The 14,518-nt window shown below is 32.6% G+C and overlaps 1 protein-coding gene across 1 annotated transcript in view; it reads right to left on the minus strand.

Annotated features, from left to right (window-relative positions):
• Smp_159740 overlaps positions 1 to 14,518 on the minus strand; it is a gene marked incomplete at both ends in the record, with an annotated part of 70,179 nt that overhangs the window by 19,877 nt on the left and 35,784 nt on the right. The window contains one exon of the mRNA XM_018793300.1: positions 9,317 to 10,014. Coding sequence (XP_018647826.1) covers positions 9,317 to 10,014 — 698 coding nt within the window. The remainder of the gene's footprint in view (positions 1 to 9,316; positions 10,015 to 14,518) is intronic.

Raw genomic sequence — 14,518 nt, forward strand, 5'->3', positions numbered from 1 at the left:
ATTTTTTAATTGTTTACTCAAATAACGATTTCTTTCTCTTTTTTTTTTGTTCTTTTTACATTCATGTAAAAGTAAACTTGAACTTTTGTCTATCCAGTGTAACTTATTTTTTTATTAAAGCTCAAAGATTCTTCTTTTTTGATAAATACATTTGAATACACAGTGTATTTAGCTTCTACTTAATCATCTTTAAGAAGGTATATTCATACAATTTTATAGATTACTAAAATTAAATTCTGTATAATAAAGTTCATTTGTCTGTGATACATATTATGTTAGACTTTTTATATACGATGTGTTTTGACAGTGTTCTAGATTAAATTATATGAAGATGATAAAATAAAAAGCTTCATAATCTAATATGTCTGATTTATACATGAATAATTCAAGTATTATGATTTATCAGAAAGGGGTTTTGTGTAGATTTTAGTAATTTTGTATAGTTGAGATCATGAGTTAATTGAAGCTAGACCACCATGTTAGACATTAACACCGTTGGACGCCGGCCTGCTCAGTGGTCTAGAGGTTATGCGCTCGCGTGCGAGACTGATAGGTCCTGAGTTTGGATCTCGCGAGGCGGTATCGTGGATGCGCACTGCTGAGGAGTTCCTTAATAAGACGGAAAGGCCATCCAGTGCTTCCAGGTTCTCCATGGTGGTCTAGCTTCAACTGACTCATGATCTCAACTATGATTTATTTCGTTACTATAAAACAGATATGTAAAAAATAGTAATAATAATTGCAATTTTGAAATTTCAGGCATGAATTCAGCTTTTCAATTAACTTTTGTTTTCGATCTAAGGTACTGATTTTGAACTGTTTACATTTTGTGAAGATCTATAATAAATATTGATTAGTATGTAGGGTGGTTGAAACTAGTCAACAAATAACACTGGACATAGGTTTCATGCTATTTCAAACTTCTTAATCAGAAGTACCGGTAATCTTGGGGTAAGTAGTACTCATTGGACGACCCAGATTCACAGACTGAGGTGTTACCTCTGAGCCATTTGAGCAGCGACTGGCCTCTTTTGTCTGACTGAGATGTTTAAAGTTGACTGATCAATGAGTGGTGGCTAATTTTAGTGGTTTGTAGTTTCTTGATAACTACCTGTAATTACCTAACACCTCAACATAGTACATGCAATGTCAAGTCGCTTACATTAGTGGTTGCATTGAGTAATAATCACTAGAATTCGATTGGTACTAAAGGACCAGATAAACATGACATTAGTCACTATTCAGTGATAAGTCAACCGTATTGACCTATATATTATGAAAATTGAAAAAGGAATGGGATTTACTATATGAGTCTAGTTATTCAAATTATCAGTATCACATAAAAATTAACTACGTATTCAAAATACGATGAAAACTGGTTCTTTAAAAAAACTGAAAATTATTAAGGGACGAGTGACTCTTGAAAACTCAAACCATTAGTATTATCCTGTAAGGGTTTGAATCTTCTCGTTGTCGATGCTAACGACTAAAATTGATCAGTCTCCATTCTTAGCGAATTGTCTCAACATTACCATCAGCATTTTTTGGCAGAGATGGATGGTGGCTAGCAGTGAAATTCCGGACGCAACCTATCTTACACGGGTCTAATTAGCTGGATTATCAATAAATATTTATAGGCAAAAGTGTCCATGGAATTATAATCGCTATATTATTTTCATGTGTGTTAGCTAACAGACTTTTTTTCAGTCAATTTAAGTGGTGAGCTACCATAAATATATTTAAATCTCTCATCAAAATACTTTGTGAACAATTCCTTCTTATTCATTAAGTTAAGTAAAGTGAATGAAAAGTGAATTATCTAGAAGTTCCACCCTAGAAAATATTATTTTACATTAAAGCTTAATAATCCTTCCAAACTTGGTTATCCACTCATGTTATAACGGTCCGTTTTACTTTTTACACGAATGGGACGTTAATTTACCTTAGACGAATATCTACACTAGAATCCCTCTTAGTGTCGACTTTACAGGACTTCAACACAACTCAGATCAAGAACACGCGATTAGCCTGACTAGAACCTAAATATATTTCCACACCAAAATCCGACACAATCCAACAACAATGAACAATCTTTAAATAATAAATAATAAGGATAGGGAAATATATAACTCATCTGACACCTGACAGACTATCTATATGTCTAACTAAGCAAACAACCAATCATTATCATTCTCGCCCACATAGCAACTCAAATATGGGACGCTTATGGGGAGACATGAATAAACAATAATGAATGCACATTTTCACTACGGATACCATAGCAATTATATTGTACAAAATTGAGTTTCTGAATTATGATCTCATATTTTCCAGCTATATGACTTAAAACCAATAAAACATGAGTACTTGAATCTCGTAAACTATCGGACTAAGAAATTCTATGTTTCTTATAAAACTTATATCTATTGTAATGAGTTTCTTAAGCTAATTACACTAATTTCATTATAACATTTAAAGATAGTTGTTATTCTCACATACTGGCAATCGTCTAACATCATATCAATGACATGCCTTATGATACATTATGATAAGGTACAATTTTCGAATTTATAGAAACAAGATTTATTTACTCTTTTATATAAAAACAACTTTAGTTTGCTGAATGAAATCAAACTAAATGTCAGAAAATTGTTGCTTTTTTACTGTCTATAGCTTCATTCAATTCATTTAAACTTTGTTTTATAGTTGAGATCATGAGTCAATTGAAGCTAGACAACCATGGAAAGCCTGGAAACACTAGACGGCCGTTTCGTCCTATTGTGAGACTCCTCAGCAGTGCGCATCCACGATCCCACCTCGCGAGATTCCAACACAGGACCTACCAGTCTCGCGCCGGAGCACTTAACCGATAGACCACTGAGCAGGCCGGCATCCAGTGGTGTTGATGTCTAACTTCAACCAATCCACGAAATTGAGCAACCATTCACTAATGTCTTCAGTGAGTTGATATTTAACTGTTGTAATATGTTAAACTACTCTGTTTTTCAACAATAATCTAATATATCGTCAAATATATAGGATCTTCTGTCTTATTATTCATCGTTGAAATGTTTGAAAAATTAATCGAAATAAAATTTTATTCTCTTGTAAATACATAAGTGATGAATAAGAGATGGTGGTTGGAGATAGTCAACCGGAAACGCTGGACATAGGTTTCATGCTACTTGGTACTCGTTAGCTGTAATCTTGAGGGAACTGATGCTCTCTGACGGATTCTGTCCCGTGTCATATAAGTGATGAATAATTAACGAAATAGCTTGTTTTAAAAAGTTATGAAAATTATCAATTCACAGAAGTAACCAACAATAAATCAATGAAGCGTTAACTATCAAGTAGGATAAATAGCTAAACATCAAAAAATTTATTAGCCAATCAGATCAAGGTAACTTCAAAATTGTTTTACATTCAGACAAATTCTTCACTTGTTTTCAGCCGACAAAATTCATCACAAAAAAAAACGACAACCAATGTTCATATCATTTAAGTCTGATCAACCGAATAGACAAACTATCTATCGCATTATTATCTGACTGGTGTAGTTTATTTTTGAAAAGTTTAGTGATAAGATGTTCATACCAACGCTTCATAGTGTAGAAAAGAATTATGAAATATGATACTTCGTTAATATTACCTAGTAGTATGATATAAAATCAAGCATCAGATTTTTTATATAAAGAGATACTAAAGATTCCCATTGTGAAAATTAGAACAACACATGTAAGCGAACAATTGTTTTCAATTGGATCGTCATCAGGCTTAACTTTAATATACATGGATATTTATACGAAAATGTTAGACTAATCAAGGCTATTTGAGTCAATAATCACAATCAAATAGAATACGTCACCAAGCATAATAGTTAAAAGTACAAGTTGATAGTGGGAAGACAGGTGTACTGATAGTAGGAAGAATATTGAATTACGATAACAAAAGTCTTATCAATAATTAAACATAGGAAATAGGAGGTCAAACGTAGGTAAATAGACTTAGAATAGTAATCACAAAACATTAAAATCATTACGTAATAAGAAGTATGTAAGTGATTAGATAGTGAAGAATACAAACGGAAAGAGGTAGAAAATTACAAAAGAGATACGTAAGCAGGCAATATACTGTAGAGTATTTACCCACTATCAGTTTTATATATTTAGTTTTGAGACACACTGTTTGTGTAAGGACCAATTATACTAACCGTCTAGTCTAACCAAAATAGGGTGACTAGGTTAGAAACTTCGACCAGCCAGGTGGAAGCCCAGATAAACCATCGCTTCACAATATTGTGTTCAATAAAACCCTCTTTAGGCATGCATATATATATATATATATATATATATATATATATATATATATATTCGATTACTGTACACTACTAAACATAAGATATTTGCTTGTTCGTATGAATACTGACCGGTTTTGATATACTTCTCGAAGTCACTAGTGAGCATATGATTATATTAATTATCAGAGAGCGGGTTCGTGGATGCGCACTGCTGAGGAGTCCCATAATAGGACGAAACGGCCGTCCAGTGTTTCCAGGTTTTCCATGGTGGTCTAGCTTCAATTGACTCACGCTTTCAACTATGATAAATACTAAATCTTCACAAAACCCCTTCTGATATATACTAATAATTTCTCACCTGTATCATAGTTATAATTATTATTCATTGTGTAAAATTGAGAAATGCTAGCTAAATACTATCAAATATACAAAATGTCATTCAACTCAACTACTGCCAAATAGTAAACTTATTTACAATATCAATTCACTTGATGTTGTTTGCTTGTATCTTCCCCATTATTTACCGTATAGTTTTTATATTTAAAATGTATGTTGATATTCAGAATTTTTCTAATGGAAAATGAAAACTGATTAATTTCCATAAATTTAAAACTGTTAGTCCCTTTGATAAATTTCGATAATACAATGTGAAGACTTCAAGAGATATTTCCTGGAGTTCTAGTGAGAAGCAGTGACTAGTGGAGTTCAACCACGTCTGTTGGGAGATATCAACTCACTGAAGACAATTGGTGAACGGTTGCTCTATTTCGTGGATTGGTTGAAGTTAGACATTAACACCATCGGATGCCGGTTCAGTGGTTTAGAGGTTAAGTGCTGTGGCACGAGACTGACAGGCCCTGGGTTGGAATCTCGCGAGGTGGGATCGTGGATGCGCACTGCTGAGGAGTCCAACAATAGGACGAAACGGCCGTCTAGTGCTTCCAGGTTTTCCCTGGTGGTCTAGCTTCAACTGACTTATGATTTTAACTATGAAAAAGACGAAATTTATCTCATTGATCCCTCCTTATTACGTCTCACTAATTTTTCACACAATTTAGTCTTCCACTTGATCGAATTGTAACTGCACTATCATATCTCTCTCATACCCTATCTGACCCATATTTATATTCTGATCACAGATCTTAAATTTTCACTTAACATATATACAGATTCAAGTTAACATTCTATATGAGTCATATCAACATTAACAATTTTATTCTATTTGATTTGGCATTCCTAAATTTACATGCTTTAAACGATGTACTTTGCCTTTAACCTGGCCATTTTTTCGGATTATTAATTTGGATATATAATTGTAGAACCTGAAGAGAATTTATCGAAAAGAATATTCTTCGTTCAAATATTAGTCTTTTAATTATGTGATATATTTGCGCAATACATTTCGAACAATCTGATCACATATATACTTGTTAAGACATTTTTATATGAAAATTAAAAGGTCAACTACACAGGTAAGGTAAGGTAAGCCGTAACAAAGAAAGAAAATAAATAAAGTACACAAAAACAATGTGATGATCACTCTGGATAATAAATCAGCATTACCAGGGTAGGTTAAGAGTAATAACAAATTGTGAGTTTATATTATGTTACCATTTAGAGGCAACTCAAATAGTTTCATGTTGAAACCAAGACTTGAATGAGCCATCAACACGACATTTTATGCAGCCCAACTTGTCATTATTGAAAAGACAAGGTCTATGTTTCACCAAAAACCTAAACAGTACGTAGGCGATTGTGCCACACTCCATTGTGTCTATCAGTTTACATATATGTGCGGAAACACGTACATAGGGCGCAGCAATCGCGATCTGCAAGTAAGAGTGACGGGACACATACCCAAATGGCTGTAGAAACAAATGAATTCCAATGATCAAATAAGATCACAGGATAAACAGACATCTTCCTCCATCGAGAAACATTTAGTTGAGACTGGTCATAAGGTTGATATCAAGTCAGCATTTGTAGTATTGTACAAAAGCCTTTAAGGACGTATACTAAGGTTTATTGGAGCCTTGCGTATACGGAAATTGAAATCCTCTTTATGTGTTCCAAAACAATTTGTTCTTACTCTTAACCGACCATGGTAATGCTGATTTATTCGGAGTGATTATCACATTGTTTTTGTGTACTTTATTTATTTTCTTTCTTTGTTACGGCTTACCTTACCTTACCTGTGTAGTTGACCTTTTAATTTTCATATAAAAATGTTCTGAACAAGTATATATGTGATCAGATTGTTCGAAACGTATTACGCAAGTATATCACATAATTCTGATAAATTTCGTCTTCTCATTTCATTATCGTAATTTCCTTTATTTTAAATTAAACATTAAATACACTTTGTATTGTTTGTTTGAATCTTTCCATTGATGTTTAGGACTGCATCTGGTCAGTCTCTGATTGGCATATGTGCATACTGTACGTATTGCCTCGATATAGCCTTATTTCACAAGCATTGTAAGCAAAGATGGATATCGCGATGGCGTTTGAAGCGAAAGGTACTGGGTTCGAGTCCCAGAGTGAACATCAACTCTGAGATGCAGGTACATCCAGCTGACGAGTCACAAATAGGACGAAACGCGCTTCCTGGATTCCACTGCTAGTCATTATCCATCTTTGCTAAACACTAAATAATTTTGATATGATTTCAAAATAATCTGTACTTAATTATATTGAACTAATAAAGATAATTGTGATTAAAATTAATAGTTTTATTTGAGTAATTAACTTCGTCATATTTTATAATAAATATACATCCCGATGAGTAGAAAAATTGTATTTTTGACGTTTCGTAACTTAATCTAAGCCACCTCTTCAGAGTAGATAAATGACCGAATTAAACTAACACAAGTTTCTGATTGGGATATAACAAAAATAAATTTATGATTAATCCTCTACTCAATGCATAAATTAATTTTTGCACTGTTTTATGCATGTTTTATGTAGAAATAAATTTTTTGATCAGAATGAGGTTTGTGGAGATTGTGGTAATTTTAATGGTTGAAATCCATGAGTCAATGAAAGCTAGACCACCATGGAAAACCTTGAAGCACTGGAGAACCGTTTCTTTCCAGTATGAGAGTCCTCAGCAGTGCACATCCACGACTTAGGGGTTAAGCGTTTGCGTGAGATCGAAAGCATTGGGTTTGAATCCCGCTAGCGGGATCGTAGACGAAAAGGTTTTCCAGTGCTTCCAAGTTTTCTATAATGATATAGGTTACATCGACTCACGGGTTTCAACGACTAAATAAATACGTTTTACCTAATACTTTGAAATATATCAAGTAGAAAAAAAGACTAGAATTGTGTATACACAGTGAATATTAATACAATAGAGATAATTTTGAAGAAAGTTCCCTTTACTGAAACATTTCAAATAGCTCTCAGTGTATAACTATTTCATACAAGTTCAAATATGTGCTAGTTAAAATAAATCTGTTAACTTAAAATAAACTGTAGTATCTGGATGAATAAATTTATAGAGATCCCATGTACACGTGAAACATATGAACACAATCAGATTTACAATTTTATGATAAATTAACATAATAGCTTTGTGAACTTATCTGACCTTTGCATATATCATTGTCATCTTATACTTTATATCGTAAGTATTCACATCCAATTAGTTTGGGCACCTAATCTGCGTACATTGCCTATATTCGTTTGTCAATGTTATTCTTGTTCATATAAACTGTATAAGCTAAGATACAAGAAAAATAAATGATTTAGCTGAAGCCATACACTTGCACGGTTGTCTACAGCTACAAAGATGTATGAAATATGATCTTCCAGGTACATTTCGTATTCGCCTTTCAAAAACCACCGTAGCTCAATTGACTTAGCCGAAGTTATTGTACATACGAAATTAAACATGGGATATATATTACATGTTTATTAATTGAAATCAGAAGATATGCTACCAAAAATTCATTAAAATTTTCCAGGAAAACTAATTGTTTCCGAGGTGTATTATTCAAAGTTATCTGAGTAAATGACGTTTATACATTTTTTTGTCAATATCGTGGTGCAATTATTATCATCCGTCGAAGGAATCCTATATACTTTTTCTTTCATATGTTAATTCGGTTCATCGTTTAATAACATTATTTTCTTCATAATTGACAAATCCATTTGAATTGAAAAATTCCAAATGTACATACGATCAACTGTTCAGTTTACAATATATTATTCCCATTTTCTTGTTTCGATAAACAGTGTTAAATTGATTGATCTGTGAGTAGTAACCAACGTCACGCTTATCTAATCGTAACGGTGATTGAACAATATCTATCATACTGTTATAAGACCACTAATTAAGTTGACTTGACAGAATCTTACAGGAGGTTAGCCGGGTTTTGAACAGCTCAATGATAGCATTTCTTATTATGACATTAAGTGGTGCGAGTTGAAACCTTTCGGAACTCATCGATTCCTTTGGTCCATAGCTCTCTTCTGTTTATTTCTAATCATCTTAAGAATCTAAATTTTTGCCCTGATTTCATGACGGATTTATTTAGTTTCTTATTGATGACTACAGCTTCAAGTAATTTATTCAATTGGAAACAATTAAAAATTACGAAATAAGAATTATTATGTAAATAATGGATAAAATTTTCAGAGTATCACATGAAATGTTATCAGTCAGTCAGTCAGCTACAACGTAGGACCAGGCACATATATGGATCGGTTCAAGTTGCCATACCTCGTTAGCACAACAAGATGAACACCGGATTCATAGAAGTAGTTAATTTAGTGGTGGTAGTATATAAAAGATAGGTTGTATATAAGGATATAGTATAGGAAGGAAAAAAGTTATGAAGCAATTTTAATCTTAAGGTTTAGGGCAAGAATGTATAGATCTGTAGAATGTATACATCTACGTCATTGTGATCGATTCTGAGCCATGTCACCCGACTACCACGTCAAGGTAGCAGTAACGGTCAGGATGAAATGTTATACATAATAATGAAATAACACACTGGGATAACTTACTTTAACAGTAGTTAATAAAATTAAAAATTGCCAAACAGGTTTCAATCGAATTACACCAAACATAATTCGATAGGTATCAACAAGTGATAAACCAATCTCTTGTTGACTTTCATCATTTTTTGAATTACTTTTATCATTAGATATATTTCTATTATTAATATTATTTTGATTAACTTCAATTGTATCATTATTCTGAAGACATTCAGTTAGATATTCATCAACACTATTTGATTTAGTTTTGATGGAGTTCCTTTGATGATTTGTTACATGATGCGGTATTTGATTTGTTCTACAAATTAATTCAAGATTAGTTGTATCTTCTATGAGTTCATTGTCTTGATGATGTTGATTTTTTGTTTGATATAAACTTTTTGATTTTTCTGATAACTTTGAATTATCAAGATCATCAATTCCTTCATGAATATATTTAGAATAAGTTGAATTGGAATTATTAGAATCTTGAATCATATCAACATTATGAATAGAATTATCATTATTATTATCATTAGTATGTGTAGAGTGATGATGATTTAGACGATGGGATTCAGATAAATTTGCTTTTCTTTTGAATAGTTTATAAAATAGATTATGTAAACAATTTCTAAATTCAGTATCTAATTTTGAATCATTTTCATGTTTAAATAATACTAAACATGTATTAGTTACCATAAATGTAACTCCCCAAAAATAAAGGAAACCTTCGTTAGAAGAAATATAATAAAAAAAAAGAGATTAATCAATAATTCGGATACAAAACTGAACTATATGGACTACAGTATAATTCAAAGATTTCCATTAAATCTATGGATTAAACAGCAAAACAGAAGTGAATTTTGACATCAATTTCATTAGCTTGATGAATGGATATAAGTTTATTAATAAAGTAATTTGCCAAACAGTAAATATAAATATTAACATCTAAAATTCCTACTTATTAACTTTATCAATGAAAATTCTTCCAAATATCTTTATTTTTATTCATTTATTTAGACACATAGATATTGGTACAAAGGGGCACCAGATACACATGCACCGCACAAATCTCATTTGATTTGTATGAGGGCTGTCTTACTACTCGGGTGCACAAACCGAAACAGGTGGTTTTCTTAGGGGGCCACACCCGGAGTCTTTGACCTAAAGATCTGACCCACAGGGCAGTGGAGCATCGTAAGGAGATGCAGTTCCATGATAGCCGGTGACCGACGATCGGTTCATGCACCATTTGTTCCTTCAGGGTACTGGAGCCCATGTGCACCATAGGCTTGGAATCAAGGTCTTCCAACTCCCCTAGGTGGACTTTTCGTGTCCAACAAACCGGTTAAAGCTCCGGACGTTTGCTTTTCGTCCCCTCAATTTTGTAAACAACACCCCCGCCACGAGAGTAGTGAGTAGGACTTCCCTGGCAGAGGCTATATACGCGTGGCCATGTGAAAGCATTTCGAAAGGGAGAGCGGACTCTTCTCACTCTCGGCCGTATCAGGGCATTTGGGGGCTTTCCGAATATCATATGTCATTGGATCATAAGATAAAGTTTTATTCTAACTGGTATTGTAGTGAACGAGAACACAAGTCGGGAAAATCGAATGTATTCGAATATATAATTACAGAACATCTTAATAAAATCTGAGTAACACACGGTAAATATTTCATCTGCAAAATGTTAATCAATCGTCTCAGACTTGATTGTTCTTTCGTTTCCACACCAAACATTCTTTGTTCACATTCTCGTTTTTTTGATCTTCTTAACCATCTGCCTCCAGGTATTTGACTTTCGATTAACAATACATACTTCTTACATTTATCGACATCAGTAGCACATATCACAATATTTCATAAATAACAGGCTTCATCAACCAGTTTCCTCTAGTTTATAAGTAGTGAAATATTTAAAGTATTGCGGATTAAAGTTGTGGTAAGTAGTGTATAATATGAAATTTAATTACTGTTAATTCTATTGTGTGTGTTACGTATAGAATCTAATTGTGTTTGAATAAACTTAATATATAACGCGATGGCGTTTGAAGCGAACGGTACTGGGTTCGAGTCCCAGAAAGAACATCAACTCTGAGATGCAGGTACATCCATCTGACGAGTCTCAAATAGGACGAAACGAGCGTCCTGGATTCCACTGCTAGCCACTACCCATCTTTGTTTACATATATATAACAGTTTTAAAAACTAACCATGTTTTATATTTATTTTCCATGATTTACACTTTGTAATTCATTTATTCACAAATAAAACTCTAATTAGAAGTTTTCAATTATGTAAAGTTCACTTAGGATTTTAATTTTTTTTAAAATTCTACCTTAACTTTTAGATATGTTGTTTATACAAAAATCGTAATGGATTAGTTTTTTTCTTACTGTGTAAAACATTATTTTTTGATGGGGGGGGGTTGGCAATATATATGACCTTTTCCGGATGAATATATAACAATTAAATTAATTACATTAATAATAAACTCATTATTAGATAAATTTTAGTTACCTTAACGAAATGATTAAACAAGTTAAACATGTATGCTTAGATATCATGTGACTTTCAAAGTACTTTTATTAAAGTTTAGATCAAGGTTATCTAACTACTAATGATCATGTTTACAAGTTATTTAGAGTGTTTATTTTACAATATTGTCTTTTACTAAAAAGAAACTGATAAACATAAATATATAATGAATGAGTAGAATGGAAGATTAATTTCTAAGACTGGAGAGGTTCTATGACTACTATGTATTGCTATCGGGAAATAACTAACTCACGATCAACATAAATTAATCCTAAAACTTCTAATTTCTTGATAAAATTTCAAGAGTTTTTCAGTTAGTCTATCATTAGAGAACAACTGATAGTTATTTGGATGAGACACTTGCGGGAAGTGATACAGTTATTACCGATAACTATAGATGACGGTTACGCAATAACGTTAATTAAATGAATTTTTTGAGTGTAAACAATTGATTTTCAAACCATTGATCTAAAGCTAAAACTCTGTAATAAAATGTTGGAGGCCTTAGACTCACCCTATAGCGTGTTATGGATGCGCACTGATAAGACATCATATATTTGGATGAACTATATATCTAATGTTCCCTAGTTTTCAGTAGCTATTAACCCAAAGTCATTATGTAATGTAACTTATCTTCAAATGGGTTGGAATCTCGCGAGGCGGGATCGTGGATGCGTACTGCTGAGGAGTCTCACAATAGGACGAAACGGCCGTCCAGTACTTCCAGGTTTTCCATGGGGGTCTAGCTTCAATTAACTCATGATCTCAACTATACAAAATTACTAAAATCTCCACAAAACCCCCTTCTGTAAACTTGAAGATTATTGAATGTTTTCTTTATTTTAACAAGAAAATATGCAATTCACCATATTCTCTACAAAATATTCTTGATACTGACCATCTGTCATGCGTACTTACTACTGCACGTTTTCGTTTACTATTATTATTATTATTATTATTATCATTATTATTATTGGTATCATTACTCTCATCTGAAAAATAAATAATTTCAACATACTGTAAATTACACTGTACATTTGGTCAGTTATAAATAATTTTCAACCTTATTTATACCATATTAGTTCTAATGAAACGAATTATGGTATTTTCGAAAACTCAACACAGTGTTTTTCATACTCTTAATACTGATATTCTGGGCCAAATGAGACATATATTACAGTATAGAGTTGTGGAAGTTAATGAGTTTTAATTGAGATAATGAACTGAACAGTTTTAAACCACCACTGAAAACCCGGAAACACTAGATGGCCGTTTAGTCCTAGTATAGGACTCCTATTCGCCACACATTCACGATCCTGCCCGCAGGATTCCGGCTGAGGACCTTAGGTCTCGCACGCAAATGTTTAACCTCTAGGCCACTGAGCCGGCATCCAACAGTGTTAATGTTTAACTTCAACCAATCCACTATATTGCGCGACCATCTTCCATTGTCTTCGGTGAGTAACTGCCTCACATACGACACGGTTATGAGATTGTTGAGTTTTAATTGAGATCATGAACCCTTGGTCTGACATATATTTTCAAATCGTTGGAGAATATTATTGGCCATAGTTTTACGTCTTGAAAGTGTGGCTTTATTTTTAAAGTAGAAAGATGTATATTTATAAATGAACGTAAATGTATGTTCTCGACTAAAGGTTTGAATCTTCCCATTGATATTTAGGACTGGAATTGATCAGTCTCTTATTGGCATGTGTGCATACTGTGCGTATCGCCTCGATATAGCACAGTATGCACATATGTAAATAAAAGACTGATCACTTGAGGTCCTAAACATCAGTGGGAAGATTCAAACAAGCAATACTAAGTGAATTTATACGTTTATATGTTTATTTATTTATATGTTTTAATGATTTCCACAAACAAAGTTTGACTTTTGTAATATTACGAACAGTGTGAAGATTTTCTATAGTTCTCAATCTGACGAATATTATAACTTTTTCCAAGCATTCAGTTTGTCAAATTATGTTAACATGTAATATTGATGTAACAGATTTGATTATTTGAGCACTTAAGTCCTTCACCACCCTAGTTCAATATGTATAGGATTTTTTGTAAAATACTTACTGTAATATACTTAGTGTTGAAGCAAAAGGATTATATAGCTAATATGGATCAGCCATTTACTGTAACAAATCATGTTAATAGTTATCTGCTTAAGTCTGTCAAGCTCAGAATCTTCTAAACTGTTGAATTAATAGCTGCTTATATTAAAAAGTCGCAGATCTGTGTCCGCTTTCAACCGCTTTTTTAACTTGGGAAATTTTTGACTCAAGTAGTCAATATATTTTGAAGAAATTAGAATATTATTTGACTAATGTACACACGATCTTCCTCTTTGTATTATCATAAATTTGTCTTATTATTATTATTATCACGCTTGCAAACGCTTGGGAAATTTATTTAACACGCAATCCTATTTACTAATTCTTATCTAGTTCATATAATCCTATGCATTACGTAATCCCAGAGCAAACATAGATTTTAGTTTTTAATTACGTTATTATCTCTTTCACCCTATGTTACCCATATTTATTCATCTCATTAATCTTACAATCTCATTTAGGATATAAACTTATTCAAATTCACTTTGTACTGTTTACTTGAATCCTCCAATTGGTATTTCGGACTGCAATTGATCAGTTTCTTATTGGCATATGTGCATACTGAATT

The sequence above is a fragment of the Schistosoma mansoni genome, chromosome 1, assembly GCF_000237925.1.
Source record: "Schistosoma mansoni strain Puerto Rico chromosome 1, complete genome".
Lineage (NCBI taxonomy): Eukaryota > Metazoa > Platyhelminthes > Trematoda > Strigeidida > Schistosomatidae > Schistosoma > Schistosoma mansoni.